Source organism: Caloenas nicobarica, chromosome 10 (assembly GCF_036013445.1).
Source record: "Caloenas nicobarica isolate bCalNic1 chromosome 10, bCalNic1.hap1, whole genome shotgun sequence".
Taxonomy (NCBI): domain Eukaryota; kingdom Metazoa; phylum Chordata; class Aves; order Columbiformes; family Columbidae; genus Caloenas; species Caloenas nicobarica.
Genome location: NC_088254.1, coordinates 20,154,234 through 20,179,066, shown reverse-complemented (window position 1 = coordinate 20,179,066; position 24,833 = coordinate 20,154,234). Strand labels below are relative to the sequence as shown.

General features: G+C 42.1%; 1 protein-coding gene across 2 annotated transcripts in view; it reads left to right on the top strand.

Annotated features, from left to right (window-relative positions):
- The window catches only part of ADAMTS17 (ADAM metallopeptidase with thrombospondin type 1 motif 17), a 183,542-nt gene that overhangs the window by 53,917 nt on the left and 104,792 nt on the right, over positions 1-24,833 (top strand). For both annotated transcript variants that reach the window (XM_065641941.1, XM_065641942.1), the window contains exon 8: positions 16,499-16,604. In XM_065641941.1, coding sequence (XP_065498013.1) covers positions 16,499-16,604 — 106 coding nt within the window. The remainder of the gene's footprint in view (positions 1-16,498; positions 16,605-24,833) is intronic.

Below are 24,833 nucleotides of genomic sequence, written 5' to 3'. Positions count from 1 at the left end.
CAGTGCAGCAAAGTATAAGTGATATAATTGTATTTAATAGTTTCCTGACTGTGGGCTGATCAGCTGTGACTGTTTTGTGCTACAGTTGTGAATGAAAAAGTGGGTAAATGTCACCTACTTGGAGGTCTCAACAAGGCCATTTAAAGTGGTGCAAATGCTCTGTTACCCATAGTGGAAAAAAATAATGAAACCTAAAAAATCATGCCGTGTAAATAAAAATCCAACGTATTTCAGCATGGCCTCTTTTTAATCCTTTATATTTGGCTGTCGGACAAGGATTCTGTATGTTGACACTGTGAATCCTGTGGTTTATTAGATGGTAGATCATAAAAAGGGAGTGATCGAGGAGCTAAACTTCCTTCAGTAGTTGTTGCTTGTAGAAGTGGAAAAGATGTTTAGAGAAGCACCTATTATAGGAAGTTGAGAAAGAGGGTGAAGCCAACCTCAGCTGCTCCCCAACAGCAAACTCTGGAGAGCGGTGGTGCAGAAAACAAAAATCATATCAGCCATCTCAGCCCGTTCTACTCCACAGGAGACTGTGTCCAAAGATAAGCCGGTAACTTAATAATTTGGTCAGAATTTATGTCTTTAAGTTGGGTTGTCTTCTGGCCTCAGCTTAGAACATCTGGCATGGAAATAGTGCTCAGCTGAGGATTCACCTGCTGAATCAGCAAATTCACATTTCTCTGTTTAATGTCCAGAAAATCCGGAACAATTCTTTTAACCTCATTTCTTGGGAAAGTTTGAACAAGTAGAGGTGAACAAACAGGCCCAAGTAATAAAAGATCAAAGAAAGCCAATGTGGTTTCTAGGAAAAGAAGCAAGATCATGGCTCGGTGACTTGTTGGAATTCTTGAAGACTCTTCCTGCCAGAACAGACAAGGAGAAGGCAGAAATGCAGTGGACTTCACATTCCTAGCTCTTTCTAAAAGCTTGTGATGGACTTTCATTGCAATAGTTAAGTGTCTGACATTCGTGGTCAAGGAACGTGAGAGATAATTGGCTTCAGTGGCCTGAAGAATAAATAGGAAAAAGTACTGATAAGGTCCTTTATATTTCTGCCAGTTCAAAATTTTTAGTCAGATACTGCAGGGAACAAAGTTTGCCTCTGGGCTTGTGTCTTTTGAGAAAAGGATAGGCTGCTGAAGTCAAAAAATAAGGTTTTTGCACATCCTGGGGAGGAGTCATTACTAATCAACAGTGCTGGTGTACAGTGAAAGATTTTGATTTTGTAGGATCTTCTGGCTTTTCAACCATCTTGCAGATTGCATGGGCTTCCAGCTGGGAAATTACACTGATCTTCATTAACCCTGAGTGAATACAATGTGGCACTTGTGATCAGGGGCTCTGCCAGGCTTGACGTTTAGTTTTCTGTTTCCCCTGAACAATTATTTATTTTGAAGAGGTATAATGATTCTCTGAGTTGGGATACAGACTAGAGAGAAGTTTGTCCTCTTTCTTTGTTTATTTTTGCTTCCTTGGTTAGATCAATGCAAAACTATGTGTATATATCTGCGTATGTTTGCACTTCTATATCCGTCTATGTGAATGTATACATCTTTCAATAATGCCCATTCTGGAAAAAAAATGCTGTCTTTAAATGCCTGGCAGAACACTTTGAATTTTACGTACCTGAATTTGACCAGATCTTCCTTGCAGAAATTAACGGGATTTCCTTATCAAGTTCTTGCCAGTTTAGATAGGAAGGTGACTGTAGGAGATGGTGCAATTTTAGCCTAATTCTCACTGAGGTGTGTATATCTATATCTATGTATGTATGTGTGTACATATATATATATTGTGTGTGCATGTATATGTATCTACAAACTATCCTTTGAACCCCTGGAATTTTATTTGGGCACCAGCATTCTGCACTTTTAAATTTCAGGTTCAGAATCCTATAACCTGCAAAGTGTTTATCTTTTTATCTTTTTGATAAGCTGACAGAAATATGTTGAACTTATTAAAATTAAAAAGAAAATCTTAGACCGAACCCCTCAAATGTACTCTTTCAGCATGGTTTGTAGAATGCCGAGGATTTCTGTGTTTGCTTAGCTTGGATTTAGCCTTGTGTTTCTACTTTAGTTAGTGGTTATGAGCAGTCAGCAGGTTGAAGATATTTTTGTTTTTGTGTAGTTGTGTCACACATTTTGGTGTAGCCATTTTGCCTGATCTGTTTGCATTAAGGCTCTGTCTGACCATAATTTGACTGCTGGGTACACATTAACATACTACCAAGGATCTACTTTTTGGTTTTATAATGTCATCCATCAAGCTCTAGCGTGTAAAGCAATATTTGTGCTGTTGTAGACAAACAGAGTAAACACTGCAGTTATTTGTAAGAAAATTGGCCAGTAAGTTAGGAAACTCCGTGTGGATGTTTTCATTTACTGGAAAGTTAAACTGATGCTCTAAAATGAGTCCATCACTCTAATCAGACTGATTTGTTGTTGTTGTTGAAATGAGAGAAAAGTAAAAGACTGAAGTTAGATTTCTATTTAGAATTTTTATTTTATATCTCTGTTTAAGAAACCTGTAGTCAGGACTCATGTTTTCTATCTTCTACGCCCTAGTTTGTCTGCTATCCTAGTTATGCTACTTGGTCAAAAAGGAATTACTGTCTCCACCTTAGTCTTGTCTGGGTCCAAGTATGGATGAAACTCTTGATGACACCTCTCTCGCCCTATGTCTTGACTCCCCATCAGTTCTGGGGGGGTGCTGGCGCTCCTTCCCTTTGATGGCCTCTTCCAAGTGTCTATTGACTTGGACTCAGCAAAGCATTGTTGTCCATTGGAGTTACTCTGTCCTGCCAGATGGTTTTCCCTGTGATTCTTGCCTGACCTTCTGTATCTGGACACAGACTTAAGCAGCAGCTGAAGTAGAGATGCTTTCCTGAACCTGGACCTCAGATCCTGCAACACAAAAATATTGCTTGGGACTACTGAAGTCCTAAGCTTTGTAGTTTTCTTTCGGAGATGTCAGTTGCCTTATGAGAGACTGCTAACTTAATTATCTTTCAGTTTTGTGTCTCTTCCTCCCTGTATCTTATTTCATAGAATCATAAAATAGTTTTGATTGGAAGGACCTACAAAGCTCATCCAGTGCCCCCCCTGCCATGAGCAGGGACATCTGCACCAGCTCAGGTTGCTCAGAGCCCCGTCCAGCCTGGCCTGGGATGTCTCCAGGGATGGGGCATCCACCACCTCTCTGGGCAACCTCGGCCAGTGTTTCACTACCTTCATCGTAAAAAAAAAAAAAAATTCTTCCTCACGTCTAGCCTGATCCTCTCCTCTTCTAGTTTCCTTCTTCTATAATCTTCTCTGATTTGCCACAGATGTTTTTTCAATGTGTTGATCTGTCTCCCTTGGATCTTCTCATTTCCCTTCTCTCTCTGGGGAGCGAAGTGAGGAGAAAAGGCTCTTGACACAGCCCTCTCTCGCATGTTTGCATTCTCTGTGATGTCTCCCTGAAACAGGAATGGGAGAGGCTGGGATGCTCCTAGCTTAGAGCAAAGGTCCTGAATTCCAAGAGTGTTTGGTCCTTACCATGATGGGCCCCAGCTCTTGACTGCTCTGGTTTGTGTTGCAGTGCAGAGGTGTGTTTGCTGTGATGGTTAGATCCTTGAGATTTTATTGTCTGAATGGCAGATTTAAAAGTGATAACTTTTGACTGAGTATCTCAGAACAATCCCTCTGTTTTCTGTTTTTATCTTTTTGTTGCTTGCTGCATTTTCAAATATGGGAAGACTAGTCTGTATTTGTTCTATGAACCGTTGTGTTTACAGAGAATCAGAATACTCATGCACCAGTGTCTGTGAATCACGATATGGTCTAAACACTGAAGAAAATAAAGCTTTTTGGCTTTACGCTGAAGTAAAAAAAAAGACCAGCTTTCTGGGCGGTGAGAACTAAGTAAAAGAAACCAGGAAACAGCTTAATGCGCCTTCACCAAACCCAGTGGTAATACAAGTATTGATTTCAGTGAGATTTTGGTCAAGCCCATGGTGATTATGATAGCTGGTACCATTAGATCGGATGTAATACATATTCACCCTGGTTTTGGTGAATGCCATGAAGCTGTTTATGCTGTCATTAATCCAGCTGGCTTTGCTGGGAAATGCGTCTCATTCCATGACAGCTGACAAGAGGCCACTGGGCACCGAAAAAAAATACAAAAATACAAAAATAGCCCTTCTGCGTAGCTGGGACATTCAGCTGTTACCGTTGCAAATTCTCTCCACGAGCCACTTACTGAGTGGGACTTGACAGCTGAGAAAACCCCAACAAACCGCGGTACAGACTCAACACAGGGTTTTCAGTCAGGGACACACAGATTTGATTCAGAACTGGGAATGTCACCCAGACAGTGTACAAGTATTAATATATAGGAGCTTCTGCACTTCTCAGGGATGTTTCATTTAGAAGCGTGTGAGACTGGAAGAGGCACCTCTCCCCTTCTTGATAGTTTAGCACAAACACCTAGAGCAATAACATGAACACATGTGCAGGAAAATGTCCCACTGGTTTCTGCAGGACACTGTGACAGTAAGTTTCTTTAGTTCTGCCTGCAGGTGCAGTCCCCCTGAGCCTCACGTGCTGTCATTGCTGAATTCAGACTAGAAAGGCCTAAGGACTGGGACTGTGCCTTGACTTGTGTCTGGGAGGCATCAGGGACTCTTCTGGCTGCTGTCAGTCATCGCATAGATCTCAGCAGTATTCAGCCAAATTTGTGTTTTCTTTCACAGGAGCTCAAGTTTGAACATGAGAGATTTCTTAAGTGTGAGAAAAGCTCATGCTGGTCTTTTTCTTAGTGAAGATTTCTCTCTAGCTTGTGTTACTTTAACAGTGACATTTTATTTTTGAGTAATTTAGAGAAAGAGGTACTAAAGAAAGTAGACTCAGGACATATTAAAAATATGTCCAGCTACATTACATCTGAAATTAGGCCTCTCTTCTGTCAGGCTGGTGTTGTGATGTGTTTATATATATATACACACACACACACACACACACACATATATATATATATATATAAAATCTGCATAAAGTACCACGTGGGTCTTTCCCTTCTGTGGGATGGAAGCCAGAATGGACAGCTCTGTTTGAGAACCCAGAGGAGCACCCTGTAAATTAATAGTAATTTTAACCTGATTTGGTGAGCGCATGCTTTATGCTGCTGTTGGTCTACCCCACTGCCAGTGTTTCCCTAATAGCTTTTTAACCCATTGGCCAATTAGATTCCAATTTGAGGGTATGTATCTCAGAAATATGAGACTTTTGGAAGTTTTCTGAAAGCTAAGAAACTGAATGGACGAGAAAGGCCTCTCCCTTTGGTGCTGCTGCTGAGGGAAAGATCATATCACCCACATTTACATCAGAAGCCCCAAGTGGAAGTGCAAACGTGGAAGGATCATTTTCACTCCCTACTCCTAGCAGCAGAGGTAATAACCAGTGCTGAGGTATTTGGGACCAGCTTCATTCTCTTGCGTGATACAAGCTTTTGACCCACGTTCTGACTTCAACATTATCAGGCACAAACCGCAGGTTTGTCAGTTTTCTCGAGTCAGGCAGGCTGTGAGGTTAAATCAGCAGTCAGCAAGGAATTAAAACAGAAGAGCTGAAGCAAGAACTGCTAAATAAGTTTATCAGTGCGTGTGTTGGCTGGCAGCTTGACAAAGTGAAGCCAGGAGCTTAGACAGCCCTGTAAGTCAGGATGTAGGAGCTGTAATTGAGAAGTATCACAGAAGCAATTTGGAAAAGCATCTGTTCAAAGTTTGATTACCGTGAATCATCCCATTCTGCTGGCCTGCTCTGCTAGTCGCCTGAGCTGCTCTTGTTTTGCCAAGAGAACAGCTTGACATGCATACAGTGCCTAAAAATAAAATACACTTTAAATATTAACATGTTTCAAAAGTATAGATTCATTCACTTTTTGTGAGCAACAATTGCTTAGTCATTCTTTAAGAACACGGAAAGAATTTAATTGGGAGCCGTGGAAGAATGCCATTCAGCAGCAGCACAGGTGTTCGGCCACCTCTAAAACTGTCCCGTTGTGCAGACTGCGCTGAGACTCTCCAGACACTCCAACATTGTTTGCGATACATTGCTGAATGTTGTTGAATGATGGCAAGACTGATCCTTCCTCACGAACCCACCTCTGACCAACACCAAGGCAGACTGAGATAGGCATGGCTCAGTAAAGCTCTTGAAACTGTTAAAAGAATCTTTTCATTTATTTGAATAGCTTTATGAGTTTCTTAGTGTTTGCAATTATGAGAAAGAAAAACTGGAACTGAGTGCTGGACCCTGACTGTTAGCTCTTAAAGCAGATGCTGTTTGGTACAGAGACTCCAAATATTTTTTCTGATTTATTGCCAAGTCTGACCTTGTCTCTTCATTCTGGAAGGGAGATACTGAGGAATTTGAAGGCTCCAGGATCCCTGCTGCTGAATTCTATGTTCCTCTTTGTTTAGCAGTCTCATTAAAAACTCTGATTTGATCTTTTTCTTCATTCCTCTTCATTCTCTCTGAACTCAGGCCCTGTGTTGAAGCAGATGGCTCAGATGAGTTGCAGAAACAGACAAATTCAAAACTGGAAGCCACAGAGCTCATCTGAAAAAGCAAGATGAAAATCGACTCAAAGCTGGTTTTGGAGCCCAACACAGTTTGCAAAGCTGCAGCTATTGCAGGCCATGCCAGGGTTCTTTTTCCATTTCGTGGAAGATTATAACCTTCAGATGGGAAACCCTGAGAACAGGATGGGTGTTAGCAGACTAACACAGGCATGTGGCAGAGTGTGAGCATGGGGCATGGCAGCCCTCAGGCATGTCCATTTCTTTTGGTGAGTTATTTATTTCCTGAAAGATGCAGCTTAAGGGACACTGAAGCAATTCTTGAATTCAGGCCTATTCCAGCAAATAGGACAGGTCAAAATGAAAACACTGAAATCTTGAAATAACTTTGATTTTTAATAACATCTGAGAAAGTGAAGAGTGAGATTCATGAAGGCTATTCAGAGCAGGAACAGGTGGAGCTCTCTCCTCTTTCCAAGCTATCCAGCAGCTGAGAAGTGCAGGTTCATTTTTGTCCCGTGTCTCTGTGCTTCAGCCATTGAAGTGAAAGACAGTTTTTCGCACAGCTCCACAAATCCTGAATCCAGTGCTGAGTCCTCCTGTTGCTTTGGCAGGTTCCCTGTCTTGCATATTATCATGTCAATATTTGCATGCATGTGAGAAGGGAAGACCATGCTGAATTCTACAGCAGCCTGTAGAGAGGACTAGCAGGTTCATCTCTCTGGTCACTGAACAAGTTGAGGCCAACAGAAGACATTCATATCCAAATGCCTTTGAGCCCCAGGCCGAGGTGACTTTCAAGGGCCAGAATCCAAATCCTGATTCACAGTTTGGTTTCACAGTTGTTGGTGATGTTTTCTTTGAGTTCACAGTCCCACATTCCTGTAGTCTTTCTGCTGAATCTGATTGCTTTTTTGTGTAAGATACCCTCGAATAACCTTGTCCCCTATGCTTGTCTCTTTGTTTTTTTTCTTTTCATTAGCTTGTGTCCCACTGATTTCTATTGCTTGTTTCTATACCAGTTCTAACAGCTGTCTCTTCCTTAAGCTAAATGCCATTTTTTTGCCCATGCTAAGGCTCAGGCCTCCCTGCCTGAATACTTCCATGTCCTTATCAGGCCTTGTTGCAGTCCAGCTCCTACCTTTCCTTAAGTGAACCCATGATGCCAGAGACATATGACCCAGGGCTGTAGATCCTTTTTTCTCCAGCAGTAAGTACACACAGAAGTTCTGAGAGAGCTCATCTTCCCTTCTGATCTTCTGCCCTCCTTGACCTCTGCCTCCCACAGAAGTGACTCCCTGCTGCTTACGAGATCAAAGTCATGTTTCTTGAAGATTCCTGGGAAACCTGTATTATCTCCATTTACTACATTTCTATCCCTGTCTCTTCTCATCCCCTAATCTCTTCCCATCTTTCTCCCTTGTTCACTAAATGTGAATTATGCCAGGCTTCTGTGTATTTCCGAGTGCTATGTGTTGCCTTATCCAGCCCATCAGTCCCTCCCCAGCTGGAGTCCTTCTCTCAGATCCACCTCGCTGGCTCTTCCCCTGCCTGTCCTCTTAACAGGAGTACGGCTGTTGTAATTTCTCTTACTTTGAGTAATTAACCCCACGTATTTCCATGCATGTGCATGAGCACAGAGACTTTCAGCACTGTGTAATGATGTCTATAAACAGTTGGTGAATTAGGTGCCAGGATTTGGGAATCTACATTCAGGAATGGTGGTCTGATTTGGACTAAATATCCCAAATTTGGTATTTAACTAGAGAAAGAGGTATGCAGAAAGGAACTGTGCTTTGCCTGTTTGAGATCTGCATTCAGCAGCTGCCCAGACTCCTGTCGCTGGGGAGTGTGCAGAGAAGCTCTCTGGAATGCGGCTGTTAGCATATCAAAGTAGAGTAAACATGGAGATGATACCCTGCTTCCTCTGCGCCAGTTAATTAAGCCACTCCTCATGTCACTTTAGATGGAGAGGATTTATTAATATGCTGTCATCTAGGGAAGCAATGGTTTGCCAAAAGGGAGGAGTCATGTTAATAGCATAGAGGATGTCATGCTGAACAAAGAGCAGATGTCAAATAAACAAGGTATTTCTTTTTATCTCCTTCTTTGCTGAGGTCTTAGATCTCAGTGCTTTATTGTAAAAGCTTAGAAAATTAGGTCTGGAAAGAACTTCAGGTGGTCTTTTAATGCATTCCTTTGCTCCAAGGCAAGATCAGCGATACCCGTGTCACTCGTGATGGATATCTGCTCCATGAGGCTCACCGGTATACTTGTTTCCAGCTTCCTTTGAGTTACTGTGAGTGCCATATGTCTCCTCAGGTATATTCATGCTTGGAAAGGAATGGGGTTTTCAAAGATACCAATGCCAAACCTCTGGGGGTTTCCGAAGGTTGTCTGCTCTTTGCTGGTGTAACACAGTGTTAATTGCCTGTCTGGCATGTTTTTGTAGGCCTCGGTTAAAGCCTCTTCTAGGCCAAAAAAAGGCGTTAGGACATCTGTCAGCTTTCCTCATCTCAATGCATTTGGCATATGAAGCAACCTTTTATTAGCTTGGGTGAGGACAATTGTCCCTAAAGTCATGAGAAGTCTCGATTTCTAGGGCTTTTCGACTGTCTGGGCAGCCCCTGTGCACTGGGAGAGGTTCTGCTTGAATCGGTGAATTAGCACAGCGTGAATCCAATGCAAGTAGAATTAGAATAAGGCTCTTGACATCTTGGGCGATGTCTGTGTGTGGGCAAGTTAGTAAAGGAGCAGATAAGTGATTCATCTATCAAACTTAGAAAACCACAGGAGGGTTTCTAGGAAACATAAAAGCCCTGCAGAAAGCCTGAAAGCTAAAGCCGAGAGTTGGCCATGCTGGGGAAGGAGTTCCACATGTCCCGTTAGTTGCTGTCCTGCAGGGTAATTAAACAAAGAGAATGAGAAGATAGCAAAAGCGCGCCTTTGGGCTCTAACGATTTGCAGTATCTTGCCTTCTTTGCAGGTTTACAGACATGAAGAGGTCTAGCCTCACAAAGGCCTTTTTATCAGAAAGGTATAGAGCAGAGCAACTTGCGCAGACCCAGCCCCAGTTAGATGTCAGCTGATCTGTTTGCGAATGGGTGCAGCACATTCCTCAGAGATCAGTGTGTGCTGAAGGAGTAAACTGAGAAGTTCTGTTGAGCTTCGGTGGTGCCATCGCAGAGATTTGGCAACATCTGCATGAGTCGCAGTCATTTCACAAAGACTAAAGCGCATGGTGCAATCTGGCTCTCACAGTTTGAATACTGGTCTTGTGAAATGTTATCCGGGGCCAGTCACTAGACCCTTGGGTGCCATAGCAAAGTTTTACTACCAAATATCTTCCCAGCAGTCAGAAAAGTATCCCCTATAAAAGGTATTGTGTATTTCATTAATTTGTGCTATTAGGACCTTGTGTTATGAGGAGTGTTACATTATCGGCTCTCGAAACATCATAGTTAATATTGTGAATATCAGGGAGAGATTTTGTTAGTCTTTCAGGGTGTGAGTAATGAAGATCAAGAGATCCAGAAAGTAACTATGCTTTGTGTTTCAGCTATTTATTTTTCTTGCCGGGCTTTTGGGATTCTGACAGCAGTTGTGTATACTGGAAGTGACAGTGTTTTCAGAGTTACAAGGAAGAAAAGATTTTATTGGGCACTACAGGACAAGACTCAGGCCCACAGGGGAGGTGTCCAGCCACAGGGTACACCAAGTTCTGGGAAAGCGTGTTGCATCTCTGTAGGTCATGCTGGTTTGGAGGCAAGGAACAGAGTTTTACAGACGTCATGTTGAAATTTGGCATGAGGTAAATTCTCCAAAGTAAGAAGAGGATTCTGTGATGATGGGCACATTTGCAAAAAGTTGGTGAAGTACAGAAAGTCAGGGTCTGATGTATGTTCTCAGAAATAGTGGTGGCTTCTTGTGTGATCTTACCAGTTATTTGAATGCTGTGTCTTAGCTCACTTTCCTGTAAAGTTGCTGTAGTAGTTGCCAGTTTCTCAGTGAGGCAGGGAGGAATATATGTGGGGACTTGGATACCAGTTTGAAAATCTTGTATGAAAAGAAATGTGTGCTGTAGAGTCAGAGGAGTGAACCTCACGTGCCCTTGGCTAGAGGTTTTCTGGGACTCCCAGGTCATCTTCTGCCTGCAGAAATTGCATGGGCTTACCAGTGCTCAAAAAAATTAGTGCTGTAAACTACTTCCCCTGCTTTACTCCATCAGCTAAAAGTAGGGGAGTTGTAAACACAATACACCTGCCTGGATGGTGTTCTTGGTTAAATTCTGCAGAATTACAAGCTCCTTTTGAGGACTTTTACTGACTATTCCTTTGTTATCTGAGTGCCTCCCCAGTGCTGCGTGGAGAGTTGTATTTGGACCAGTCCTGTGTTGCCTTGTTTCCTTGATACGGTTCAACCACCTCCCACCTTGGAGAGAATTTAAGCCCTCAGCAGGGAGTGGATGTTCTGCCACTCAACAAGGTCAAGTGAATTGTGAAATAACTTCTTCCCCAGACTCATTTTTCTCTCATGTATGGCACCAAGAGAATGAAACAGTGGGTTATGTTCTCTGTCCTTTGATTAAGTACAAGCAGAGGAAAATGCTGTCCCCATTGTTGGTGTAGATTTCTTTCTCAGGCACATAGAGATTGAGCTGATTTCATATTTCACATCCCCTTTAAAGGTAAAGGGATACTTGTGTCGAGGCCTATTTGAAACAGGTTATGACTGACTTCTTGCAGTGCCTGGGCACCTGTTCCATCAGATGGTCTGTGGCATCAGCAGCTCTTCCAATATAAATACCTGAGTTCAAAATCTTGTGACTTGCACTGGGTACAGCATTTGGCATGACTGTTAATTGTTTTCGTACCTGACTGTAGCTGTCGCTCGTGCATTAGATGCTTGTATAATAATTCCTGTACTTGTGATTCATACTGAGTGTATTGTTTCCAGAGTGGTTTTCATTAAGTACAGTGACAATGAAAATTATTGCTAAGGAAAACAGTTTCCATACACGAATATTAAACTCTAATGGAAACCATGTTGTTACTGCAAGATTAACAGAAATTGGCATCTAGATGACTATCCAGCACTAAGCCATATTAATCTGTGCCACTAAAATTGCTTGTCTGCCTTTGAATTAGCACATTCTCGTAGAAGGAAGGAACAGCTCACCCTGTTAGCTTCTTCTGCATGATCACTGCAAACCAGACTTGGGACTGGGGGCTCAGCAGGACAGTGATGGTACCAACCTTTCCCTCTCTGTGTTGAACATGCTGGGGAGGCTCCTTCCATGGATACTGTTCTTATTTCACCTGGATACCGCTGACTTCTTGGGACCTCCGTTTATTCAGCTGTAGAACAGGGATTGTGTTATTACCTATCCTGGAGGCAGTTTAGTGGGTACTTCTTTAATGGTTTTTAGATTTTGGAACTTTTTATATGTAGGCTTTATAGAGAGGAAAAGTATTTTTCATTTTTAAGTATCATAAGCACTGAAAGATTCCCTTGGTGACTGACTTGATGTGTAAATACAGGCAGGGCATCTCTGTCAAACAAATCATTACAACTGAGCGGAAAGGCAGAGCATGAATCACTTCTAGGCTTTCCTGATTTTACTTATGTAGGATGTTAGGAGAGGATGCAGGAGTGTAATTGATGGCAATGTGTGAGCTGCACAAATTGAAAATCGTGGGAGGATGAGAAAAACATCAGCTCAACACCAGACTAGTGATGGTGGGGAAGGGGAGGCTGCTCTGTGCATGGGGATACGCACGAGTCTCCATCTGTGCCAAGCAGACTTCGGGACTTCAAGTTTGGCTCCCTTCCCAACAGCAAATACACTGAGAAGAGGAAAGCTGGCCAACTTTTAATCAACTAAAAGTTCTGTATCCAGAGGTGGCTGGCAAAAGGAGAGATTAAAGTATTAGGAGTGCAATGAAAAGAAGACATTAGAGAGTTGAAAGCTGTAGTACCTGGATAAACCACTTGCTGAGTGAATATTCCAGTTGTCAGAAGGAAGCGCCGGGTGTTTCAAATAGGATGAAATGTAAACCCACTCACCAGAACTTGTCTTTTTGCAGTTTTGGCTATCACTGCGGCAAGTATGTAATATCCTAATGCCTAGCTGAGCTGCTAGGATAAATGTAATCATTCCCCTTGGAGATATTGCTAGCAGAGGGCTCATTAGCTGGCAGAAAGGCCAACAGCTGCAAACTGTTTATCTATGACAACTTTTTGGATAAATCTGAGTTTACACAGTTGCCCGTGTCCTGAGGTTTGCTACGGAAGTGCAGATAACTTTGCATGTTCAAATCCAAGCACCGAAGTTATGGACTGTAATTATATGGTTTCTCATGAGAGAAAGGAAAAAACCCTCACACTTGGTAATTCTGAAAACAGTCATTGGCCTTACTTTTCCTCTACCACTGATTCTCCTACTTGACCTTTCTTGATATTAAAAATAGATTTGTGGTAATTGCTGACTGTTAGTAGTGTATCTGGGAAGATAAGGACATTGTGTCCCTGAAGAAAGCTGCTGTGTATTTGCATGAGTACAGGTTAAGTTGTTTGTTTGTTTGGGGTTTTTCGTTAGTTGGTTGGTGTTGTATTTTTTTAACAACAACAACACAAACAAAACCCTAAACCAACCAACCAAAAACTCCAACCAAAGGCAACCAACCAAAAAAACCCACCAAACAAAACCAAAACGCAGTTCTGCTTTCTTCCCCATTTTTCATTTTCACACATGTGTCTCCCAAACAGGGCCAGAAACAAAATTAGAGAAATAAGAGAAGTTCCTCTTATGCTATTCCCAGCCTGGTAGAACCACAGCATGCCAGGATTTTCATGAACGTGTCTGAATTCATGAAGTTTCTATTCCAGTTCTGCAAACTTGAAAGGCTCAGATAACAATCTGGAATTTATGAGGCAAACAACAGTTTCCATTCATCTCAGTGAAGAAAATAAATCATACTAATGCAGCTACCAAGGCATTGTACTGCTATCGTTGTCGGTTTAAGGTGTATTTTCCTCCGCATGTCAATTATATGGATCATTGTATTGGGTTACAAAAAAGTTGCGTTTACCTTAATGTTTCAGATATTTTTACTAAAGAACTGTACTGTTTGCAGATCAATAGCATATTTGCTATTTATGTAAAATATATTGTCCAAAAGAAAATTATAGTCTTAGGAAATAGTTTGATAGAAAGTATGTATCTTTCAAAAACATTTTTGAGGCAAGCGTTTCCAAGCTTAAAATGTTATAACAATTTGTTATAACTGGCCTGCTGTTCCACCATGGCTCTTATTAATAAGCACTCAGCAGTTCATGAGCTGGACTTCTTACCGAGTTCATTTCATGTACTGCAAAGTTTTGGGCTGTCTGCTCCTCCAGAATTATAAATTTCCCTGCCCAGTCCACTTCTGTTCCTGTATTGTCTGATCCCTGGGCTCCACTGCAGCAAAAGTCTTTAATAATGGTAATAAGAAACTCATTTTAGATGTCTACATTTTTAAATCGGTCATTGCTTCTAAGACGGCCACACAGGATTCACATTAAGCACTGAAAATAATAAAAATAACGTGATTAAGGGTCTGTCACTGAGCCACAGTCACTTATTTTTCAGCCACTGATAGATGAACAAGTCCTTAATCGTTAGTTTTCTACCTTCAAATAATGAGGCTTTTAGCACCGAGCAGTGTTATTGCCAGACAGTTTCAGTGGGGATTAGAACCACTAAACAAAGACTTCGGACGAATTACCATTTGAGGTAATGTATTTGACATTTTAATTGATGTTTAACCACTTCTAATATATTGATGTAACTCTAGACTATTTTGCTACACCACATCCCCCAAACATAGAAATATTGCCCCCTGCCACCTCCAAGTGACAGCAAACATTGACTCAGCCTCATTTTATGAAATTTATTCAAAGGAAATTAGGTTGAATCATTTCAAGCTAAACTGCCTTGCCTGGTTGAGCACTGAGCTCGAGATGCAATACTGCTTCTCAGCTAAAACCTCACGTCTCAGATACAACAGAGATATATTGGCACTGGTTAAATGGAAGAGAAAGCTGGAAAAATCAGGTTTACTAGTAGGAATAAAATACTTTCACTAAGAATCCTGCTCTGGTCATTGCTGTTAGCTGTACCTAAGCTGCTGAAAGGTTAGCAAAATACCTCTCCCTATTGGAAGTGTATTTCAGCCAAGTTCATAGAGTCATAGAATCACTTCAGTTGGAAGAGGCCCTCAGGATCATTGAGTCCAACCATAACCTAACCTAACTCTAGCACTAAACCATGTCCCTAAGAACCTCATCTAAAAGGCTTTTAAACCCCTCCAGGGATGGTGACTCCACCACTGCCCTGGGCAGCCTGTTCCAATGCCCGACAACCCTCTCCATGAAGAATTTTTTCCTAACATCCAATCTAAACCTCCCCTGGTTCAACTTGGGGCCGTTTCCTCTTGTCCTGTCACTTGCTACTTGAGAGAAGAGACCAACTCCCCCCTGGCTCCAACCTCCTTTCAGGCAGTTGTAGAGAGCAAGGAGGTCTCCCCTCAGCTCCTCTTCTCAAGGCTAAACAGCCCCAGCTCCCTCAGCTGCTCCTCATCAGACTTGTTGGGTCAGTTTATTACAGAGCTGTGTTTGCCTCATCCCCGAAAGACAGAAGGATCTCCAGGAGCAACTTTGGAGTAGGTGGTGGTTGTGCCACAGAGTCACAGCACATCATCGGGGCAGAGCCTGGGCAAGGTGGTACGTGAAGGAAAACTCAACCAGTTTTCTTCTCTCAGAGCCAGGGCTCGAGATTACCAGCAGCTGATGAGCCATGACAGTTTTATCTTTTGTGATAACACAGTATGCTCCAGTGGAGAGGCAGCTCAGGAGTGGGCTGGCGATTTGGCATGCAGCATCCTTCCTCCCCAGTGCCCTGGTTCAGTGTGCATGCTGGCAGGGGATTTAACAACTCAAAAAGGCACCGCTCTAAAGAAGCAGAGGATTGGCTGAGGCACCTAAATGTTTATTTTCATCTCTAGCTTCTGTGACTCAAATACTCACTTTTTGCTTCCCTTTAACCAAAATCTGGAAGTTGTTCTTAATCTCAGACTTTCTGCTATTGGTTTTGCAATCAACTAGGTGGCAGATGAAAGAAAACCTCATCAGCAAATTGTCCTGTGGGTGGCCCATGATGCCATCACAAGGTTTCCAAGTACAACAGCACTTTCTGCAGGGAACAGTCTGGATGCAGGAAGGGCATATAAGGACTCTTGTTTTTTCCATAGCAGAAGTTTCATGCCTTAACTTTGGAATTCCTTTTTCACTTCAGCCTACAACCGTTTGTGGTGCCCACACAAACAGGTCTAGGAGAGCACTGTGCAATTGTCTGTGGGATCAAATCCTAAATTCCAGTAAGTCAGAGAAGACTCCTGCCACCTACATCAGCTTTGTGACTCACCGCCAGGATTTTGCCAGCTTTCCTGGCTCTGCCATTCTTGCTTTCTTTAAGTATGAAAATAAGGGAAAATGTATCATCTTTTCAGAGAGTCTCTGTTTATTGTTCTATTCCTTCTCCCCAACTTTATTCTGAAAATTGAGATAACTCCATTTAAACACAACTTCACTGCATCTTCTAACATTGTAGTAGGGGGCATTAACAGACAAGATTAGATTAATTTTTGAGTAAGTGAAATGTGTTTTCCAGTGAAAGCAGTGAAGGTGAGTGTGTTCAACTTGTTTCCTGTCTGACAAAATTCTAGACTCAACAAAATACTCAGATTATTTTGTGTGTGAATGGGCCTGATATTTATCTTACTGGGTGCATCCTTTATCATTTTGGTTGAGTTACTGCTGTATGTTTTGGGTGAATGAGCTGTTTCACTCATTCTAATGGGAACATTCTCTGTGTTTCTGTTGCAGGAATTGCTTACCTGGGAGGTGTCTGCAGTGCCAAGAGAAAGTGTGTTCTTGCTGAAGACAATGGTCTCAATCTGGCGTTTACAATTGCACATGAACTTGGGCACAAGTAAGAACTTCTTCTGTTTCTGTCTTTTCTGATGCCACTGTAGCATACTTTTATTTAAAGCCACACAAGTGAAATTACTAGTGTGGCATGTGTGTTATGATTTCATAAATCTAGCAGATTGATAAGGAACGTAGTTTTTAGGAGACTTATGTAAATATTCATTTCAGCACATGTAAATCTTTCTATTTGATCATCCCCTGTTTTCCACTCTATGTTTTGATTTTGAGTAGCACAAAGAGGCCTCACTCTGTTGAGTGAGTAGGTAGAGACAAATTCTGCTGTTGTTTGTGCTCTAGAATAGGTCCACAAAAAAGACATAAATTTCAAAATCTTTGCACTTGCTAAATTTTCTCTGAAGTTCAGGTGTTTATGTCAAGGATTTTAATAGTTAAATGCTTGGGTAGTGGTTTCATCTCTGCATGTGAGGTAATCTACTGTGGCTGAAATTGTAAACATCAGAATTTTGGAAATGCCCTTGAGCAGTATTATTTGATCGACAGAAAGAAATCGCATTACTTGATTTATCAGCTTAACCACAGCTAACTAACACACTTTGAACACTGACTGGAAAAACCAACAAAGAACGTGATAATTCCTAGTCAGACCGAAATTTGCAGAATGGGATTACTGGGTACTTTCTGCAGGTGACTTTGAAGACTTTTTAAAGGCGCCTGTAAATATCCCATGGACAGAAGGAAACAAATTTGACTGGAAGAGTCACATACTGCATCGTCTTAGTGCAGTTAATGAGTTAACCCAAGGGTCAGCATCCACATTCACTGCTTTCCAGGCTAGGTGTAATATGCACTTACTCATAGTACTTAGAAGCTTTTTTCCCTTTCCATTGACATCACTTTGGTTGCACTGTGTCATAGTTAGACTGTGAAAGGTAGAGAATTAGACCAGGAACTAATTTATACAGGAGCAAGGGCTGTGCCTATGAGATTTTCAAGCACACCTTTCTTTAGCCTCTTGAGGTGCAAGATGGGAAATCCCATCATTATTCCTTCAGTAAGTAAGATGTGCGTAAGTTTTGTCTGCACCTTTCTGGACTCTCATTTGTGTGTCTGTTGTATCTTCCTTTCCTACAGTAACAAGTATTTGACAGCTAAGAGCGAATGTATCGTGTTCAGATTCTGGCCAATCTCATTCCATGACAAATAATTATTTTATGGCAATATGTTTCAAAATTGCACAGAGGATATTTAGGTTACTACCAAAAATGACAAAATGAAAATGAATCTCTTCTTCACCCTCTAGTGACACCAAAGGCAGCTGAGCCAAACCGAGGGTGGTTTCAGCAAAAATGAAGGACATTTGGTTTTGGTTTTATTTAAATTGCATGCCAAGATGTTAAACTGAGCCTAAATTTAATAAAAAATTAACCTGTGGGTGATGTTAAGGGAAATTCAGCACTCATCTTTGGATGGGCCAAGAGCAGGAGGGAAAAATACTTGAGCTGCAGAAAATCCAGCTGTGTAAAAGAGTGAGACTGGTCTGCCATGGCGTTTGCCAAGTTTCCCAGCAGAGCTGTCAAGCTTCTTTCTAATAATGCCTCACACAAAATCCACAACATAAATAGGGGATGTAATGCTTTCGGATACAGCTCTCCATCTGTGCAGAAAAGAGCAAACTCCATTTTCTTTTCTGAATGTAATTTTGGTGGAAAGACCATAATGTCATTTCTCTGCTAGTTTTCTTTCTTTACCTCTGACTTGAAAAACTATTTTGAGAGATGGGTATGAGATGTCTAAAGGGACTGACAGAGGGTGGCTTGGGTTCAGTACCCTGGAGGATTTGGACAGTGAGTGTGCTGTTGTGCGAGGAATCTTCTGCTGGCAGCGTTCTGCTGCCACGGCTGTTTTGGGAACAGGTTACCCTGTTTCACAGTGAGTTGCAATTCTCTGTCACACACCGGAGCAAGCCCTCCAGCCCTTCTGCCCCCTCTTCCCTTTCTTAAGCCCAGCCGTAAGCATGCGTAATCAAACCCCAGTGTGCCAAATCAAACAGAGGCGAAAAAATGCCATCTCTCTCTCTCACCACCCAACCCGAGCATCAAAATCATCCATCTATACTGTCATCCACCAATGGTCTAGTTATTTGTTTCAGAGTCTGGTTGATTTACTGGTGCCTTTCTGGCCTTGAAGTCAAGAGTCTTTTCACTGTCAGGCGTCTCCTTATTCTTCTGTTTTTGAACTGCAACAGGATGATCTGAGCAGTCCTGTTTCAGCACGTCTTATGCAAATAGAAGGATTCTTTGAGGACTTCACCTACAAACTCATAGGTTTTAAGTGAAGTGTAAGGAAACCCATTGCAGAGACAAAGCCAAAGAAGCTGACATGAGCTTCAGGTTTAAAAATGAAAAGCAAGGAAAAATAGGTGCAAATTTTTAAATTAAAAAAATCCAGTCAAAACTTACATCCCTATGGGCAAAAATATAAATTTTGGAGAGCTGTAATTGTGAACTTTATTGAAGGCTGATTTCCTTATGAGTGTAGAAAAGCTGAGATTTATTACTTCTTGCCCTAAGACTAACAAATGTCTGTGGAGATCACAAGCCCAGTTTGGCATCCACAGATAGTTTCTGATGTAGACTTTGGAAAAAGTGAATGGATTACTAATTGATATGTCAGATTCCTAATCTGCCACTAATGTCATTTGGACTCACTGCAGAAAACACTATTACAGACAGCTGCACTATAAAATCATGGAGACATCGTTAATTAGGTCCATTAGAGTGATGCTTATAGGTCATATAAAGGTTCATCTTCAGGTTTAACCTATAGACTTGTTGTGCTTGGTGATGGGGTGACTGATAGAACTGTGATCTATTGTATTTGTATCTTCGAATCTGGAGCAGTAATTTTGGTCCATAGACACAAAGGGAGCACTCATTTGTATTTAGATACAATTTTTCCTACAAAGAGTCTAGGAAAAGAATTTTGCTGTTGCAAAAAAGTAACAGGCAGGGTAGAGACCACTGAATATGTGATGAGGCTGCAAATCATAAACTTCTTACTATACAAGCAGGAACCCTCAGCAAGTGTCATCCCTTCATTCAGCATGGTCAACAGTGGTTGTCTTTTAAAATAACACACTTTAATGTAACCACAGGGATTGCTGAGTGGAGGACTGTGTTCTGACATACGCAAAAGAGAAGGCACAGAGAACATAGCGGTCCCTGAAGTCTTAAAAAGTCTAAGTCAAAGGTCTGGGTATTATGAACAGGTTAATATGCTGAACACTTTCTTACTCTCTTCTTTTGTCAGACTAGAAGGGCAACTCCATCAGTAGGAGCTTGAAAATGCCCTACTGTTGTTGACGGGATTCTGAATGGTGCTTCCCTCCTCCTCCACGAACTGCCCACTATGAAGTTGATCTGAGATTCATACCCCAAAGACCACCCTGAACAACCGTGACTTTTAGAAAACCAGTGCCACTTCCCCCTCCCCTGTTCCCTTTTTGGCTACAGCAGTGACATTGTTACCATTTTCAAGTCCTTCTCCAAAGAAAAAGGCAAATAAGGTTTTTTTAAACAAAAGCTGAGATTCATCCTTATATCCGTTATTCCCTAAGTGAAGCGGGTGGGCTGTAGCCAGTGGTTTTTCAGGACAACAATGCCAGCTTTGTTGCAATTCCTGTTTCTTTCAACAGCCTCGGCTTTCCTGTCGTGGGATGGGGGGCAGGCTTGGGTGGGGAGGGAGGATTCCCATTCATGAGCTAGCGGAACCTGGCACTGCCTGGATGCTGAGCGAATAGCCGGAGGTGGTATGGCTGGAAGCCACGCCATGTCGGATGCCCTCAGGAAAGTGAATCAAAATCAACTCACAATGAGCAAGATGCAGTCAGTTGCCAACAGTCTGAAACCGCATGGCCTCAAACTTGAAGCTGAAACAGATGAGGACAAAAACGAGTCCAAAGGTAAAAAGCCTATAGTGCACAAACCAAAGAGGTCTGGATTTGGAATTAACCAAGAGAAGAGTTTAGAACAGACAGGTTTCTGTCCAGTATGATTATTTGCTTTAGATATTAAGTATTGATAGATGTAGCTTGGTTAAAACTACTTTAGGGTGCATAATTATTTGCTGCGTAGCTAACTATGGCATTTCTGTTGTGTTTCCAGCAATAGTGGTGTTGCAAGTGGGGGAAAAGCACTCTCTGGATATTCCTTTTGTGGCCTGATACTTGTGCTATTAGACTTGTGAATAAACTTCCCTCTCTGATCTGTCTAGTGCAGCACCCGGCAGAGATTCTGTCATGCAAATAGTTATTCGACAGAATGTGGAAATATTGCAGGCTGAAGGGGAATGTGTCTTGAGCAGATCTAAAGGTACAGAATAACGTCCTGTGACAACTTACACTCGTGCAGGCATACAAGCTTCATTCCCAAGAATCAAACAGGAAATTAGCAGTCCCCCTTCTCCCTTGTCCTGCACTTTATAAAGATTTGGTCATAATGCATTTTAAAAATGAACAGTTTCATGTGGAAGCCAAGGACCACCAGAGTAAGCGGGATGCAGATCTGAGCAGTCAGGTGGTGCTGCAGCGTGCACACTGTGCTGATGTAAAACTGTTTCTGTTTCTTAAGCAGCCTGTTTTGTGATTCCAGTCAGCGCAGCGATGGAGCCAGCCAGCCAAACCATGGTAGTGGTACAAGGGGAGTGGTTCTGGAAACGATATAAAAATGGAGGGACCTTTACTACAAATTCTCTCATTTTATCCTGGGATTATAACACTTAGGTGCATTTTGAAAGAAGAAAATCCAAACCAAACAACCCTCTGTGTCTTCTTTAGAGCAGCTCACCATAGTCTAGCCTTGAACACACAGCTCTACCAATGTAGGCAGCTGAGTGTGCTTTATATCCTGGCTGGCTTTAAACATTAACCCTATTTTTCCAAAAAGCTCCGATCTGGGCTTCTTTTTCTGCTCTGTGTTGCTCTTTTGACCATCTGCATTGTATTGATGGGAAAGGCAAGGATTTCTTCATAGCATTTGTAAAGAGCTGGTTTTTAGACGTATGAGCAAAGCAACCAGTGGGATCCTAGAGTGTTATGGTGCTGACAGCGAGATCGGTCACAGAAAAGAAAGCAGACCTTGCAACTGCTGTTTGAAGCGTAGCAGAGGCATGAGTTAGTCCCCCATTTATCAGACAGGTTCTGCCTGACCTGAATTTCTGGGGAATGTTTTTCTTTGTTGCTCTCGCAAAAGTGCACCAATTAATTGCCAAGAAGCAATCCGTCCCCAGATTACTTCTTACCTCCCAAAAGGCATTAAAAACAACATTACTAAAGTTGCAGAGTCAAACATGTAGAAGTGCCAAAGTCTCAGTTTCAAGGTTATCTGGACAACTTCGATTCTAACTCTAATCCTACTGTCTTGCAAATGAGGCTGAACTTCTACGCATAGGGTAGTATTTCAGCATGTAGTTAGAGACTCTAATTTAACACATGTCCACAGGCATCTTATTCACTCCTGTGCAAGAATGTTTCACCGAAGAGAGACCTTGCAAAGAAGTGCCCATCTTGTGGGCCTGCAGGGCAGTATCCATGTTCATGATGGCTCAGGGATGCAGCCTGTGGCTGAATAAACCTCTCCAGTGGGTGTAGATTCTGTCTTGTGGCGGAGAGCTGTGGCACAGTTCCCTCTGTGCCTTTGTAAAAAACCCTTGTGGCTGTTTTGACCCTGTTGCAAAAGACAATGTGTTGGAACTCACACGTCTGCTTTTGCAGGGGTTGAAAATCAAGGTTAGCTAGATCCCAAGGAGGACTGGAACTAGAGGGAATCCCATGCAAGCTTTATTCTAGCAAGCTCAAGTATTAGTCACTGTGCTACTGCACCAAGATTTCCTGAGTAGCCAGGTAGTTACTGCCCCAGTGATATTCTACTAGTGCCAGCACTCTCCATTTAAAATCTCACAGGAATATGTGGCCGTTCCAGTATATTGCAGTCTCAGGATTACTGGGAGTGACTGACTGCTGTGTAGACATACCCTGAGGCTGGCCAAAAGCGCTGGCAACAGTCTGTACCCACCCTGGAGCTGCTAATTTTATTTTCTGCCGTTTGTGTTGTAAATCTGTTGTGGAATGTCTCTCTCTGTTCCCAGGCTCCCTTTTCTTGTTCCCCTCCTCCCAGGTTTCCTTGTTCTTCCACAGATAATTGCAAGCACATTTTCACAGTTAAGTTGCCCTTCTCTGTACAACTCCAACAGGACATAATGGAACACTGCCTATTTCATCATAAATGTTTGTACATCAGAATTGGGATGATCTAGTCAAAGCAATTATTTAATAACTTATTCTGGTTTTGAGAGAGAGCTAGGTATAGACTAAAATTTCAGGAGATGCCTCTTCCACTTTTGGTAACACACTGAGGAGTCTGTTTTAGACAAAAAAAATTATTATGTCCATAAGTAGCTTGATATTAGTAGCTTTCTGAAAACTGTGTCCTAAATTAGTCAAAAGGAAGCAGAGATCAAAGACATACAGATCTAAACATATGTGAATAAAAAAAAAAAATTCAGTGGAGACTTCTGCAAGCATGGATGGTTTGACCTGAGGAAGAGGCAGTGATGGAGCACCACTAAACGGAAGGTGTCTTGGTGTGTTTGCCCAACAGAATACAGTACGTGAGCAAGTTAATTTCAATCTCAGAAGTAGAATATCCCTGTTGTATTAACCTCATCTGGGCAAATTGTTTTTACATTGACAGTAGGATATCATGTAGAGAAAAATCACATACAGAAATCACATAGAGAAAAAGAAGATATGGAAGGAGAAATGGAGAGGTGTGAGTAGTAACATAGGCCAGACGGTGGATAACAGGCCTGGGTTTGGATGTTTTTTCTAGTTTTATGTAAAACTGAAAGATATTTACAGGTGTGGTTCCTGAACCTGCTAACCCCAGCATGGCAGTGGGTACCTTCCCTCTATCATGTGTGTCTTTTCTCACTCTTGTATCTTCCAAGTTTGATATAGTTTATTTACAGTGTTGGAGTGTAACCACGTTGGAACTGGGCACGGGAATGTCCACCTCCCTTTGCTTTCTGGGCTCTTGTGGCAAGCGTTAGTGTGGCTCTGGGCATGGGTTTCTATGGTTTTACTGTACGCTTTGTGAAGGATGTCTGCGTAATCCCTAGTGAAACAACATTGTCTTGCACTCCCTCTAATTTCTTTGTTTTGGAGCATCTTGTGCAACTTTACTTAACGTAATAAAACTGCACCAAAGGGGCAAACGGCAGTCATTTAGAAACTCCCAGACAACACAATTTTCATTTAATTGATAGCTTTGTGGCTTTGCCAGCTATGTCTGTCTTTTTGAAGGCTTATTCTGCTGAGTAAGCCACGGCCATGTTAAATAGCTGGCCTGTAATGATCTGGCAAACCTTGCACATGCTTCCAGCTACATGGGTTCTGGTTTCATACTTCATTGGCTTCGCTGGCAACAGCCCTGTGCATCCAATGACCCAAAACACAGGGACAGTACAAGTCCCCATTGTGCAACCTCTGCAGTACAAACCAACAGAGGAAATATTAGGTTTGCGAGTGCCATTTACCAAATAATAATTTGTTTTTATACACGGGCAGCCATCTAGCTGAAATATTTACTTTTCCCCTAGCAGTTGGGTTCCAATAGCCTGTAACCCACACTGTCTGCCTGGCCTGCTGAGTTCAACAGGTTCCAGGTGAAAACGACTGCAGAGCTGGGGAAGGTGATAAATCCCAGCCTGTCACTTGGAAAAGCCTTTGGTAGTAACTCAGCAGCAGCAACACCAGTGGAAATGTTGTTGCCTCTAAAAATGTGGTTCCCTTTAGCACTATGTCAGTGGAAGGCTGCACTGTAGTAGAACGGGGTTCACTGCCTCTTGGCCAACAGTCGTGTTGGGGAGTAAAATTCAGCAAAAAGAGTTTGCTAGACAAACGAAATAAACAGGCCTTCTTTGTTCTCACTGGTCCCTTTCCGTTTGCAAAATCCTCTTTACATCAGATGCTGGGCCTCTTTCCATTGCTGAATCCAACCCAGCAGGGAGTTTTGTCATCTATGTCTTCACTTGAACCTCAGTTTCCCAAAAAGAGAAGAACAATCCACAGTTTTCTGCCTTTGTTCTTGCTTAGGTGAAACAAATCAAAGCAAAAGGAGAGTGATCATAATGGGTTCGTTCTCACTTACTTGGAAAATTTCCTTCCTGCTGGGCTCTAATAAGCTTAGGGTGTTGAGCCTTAAAAATGAAT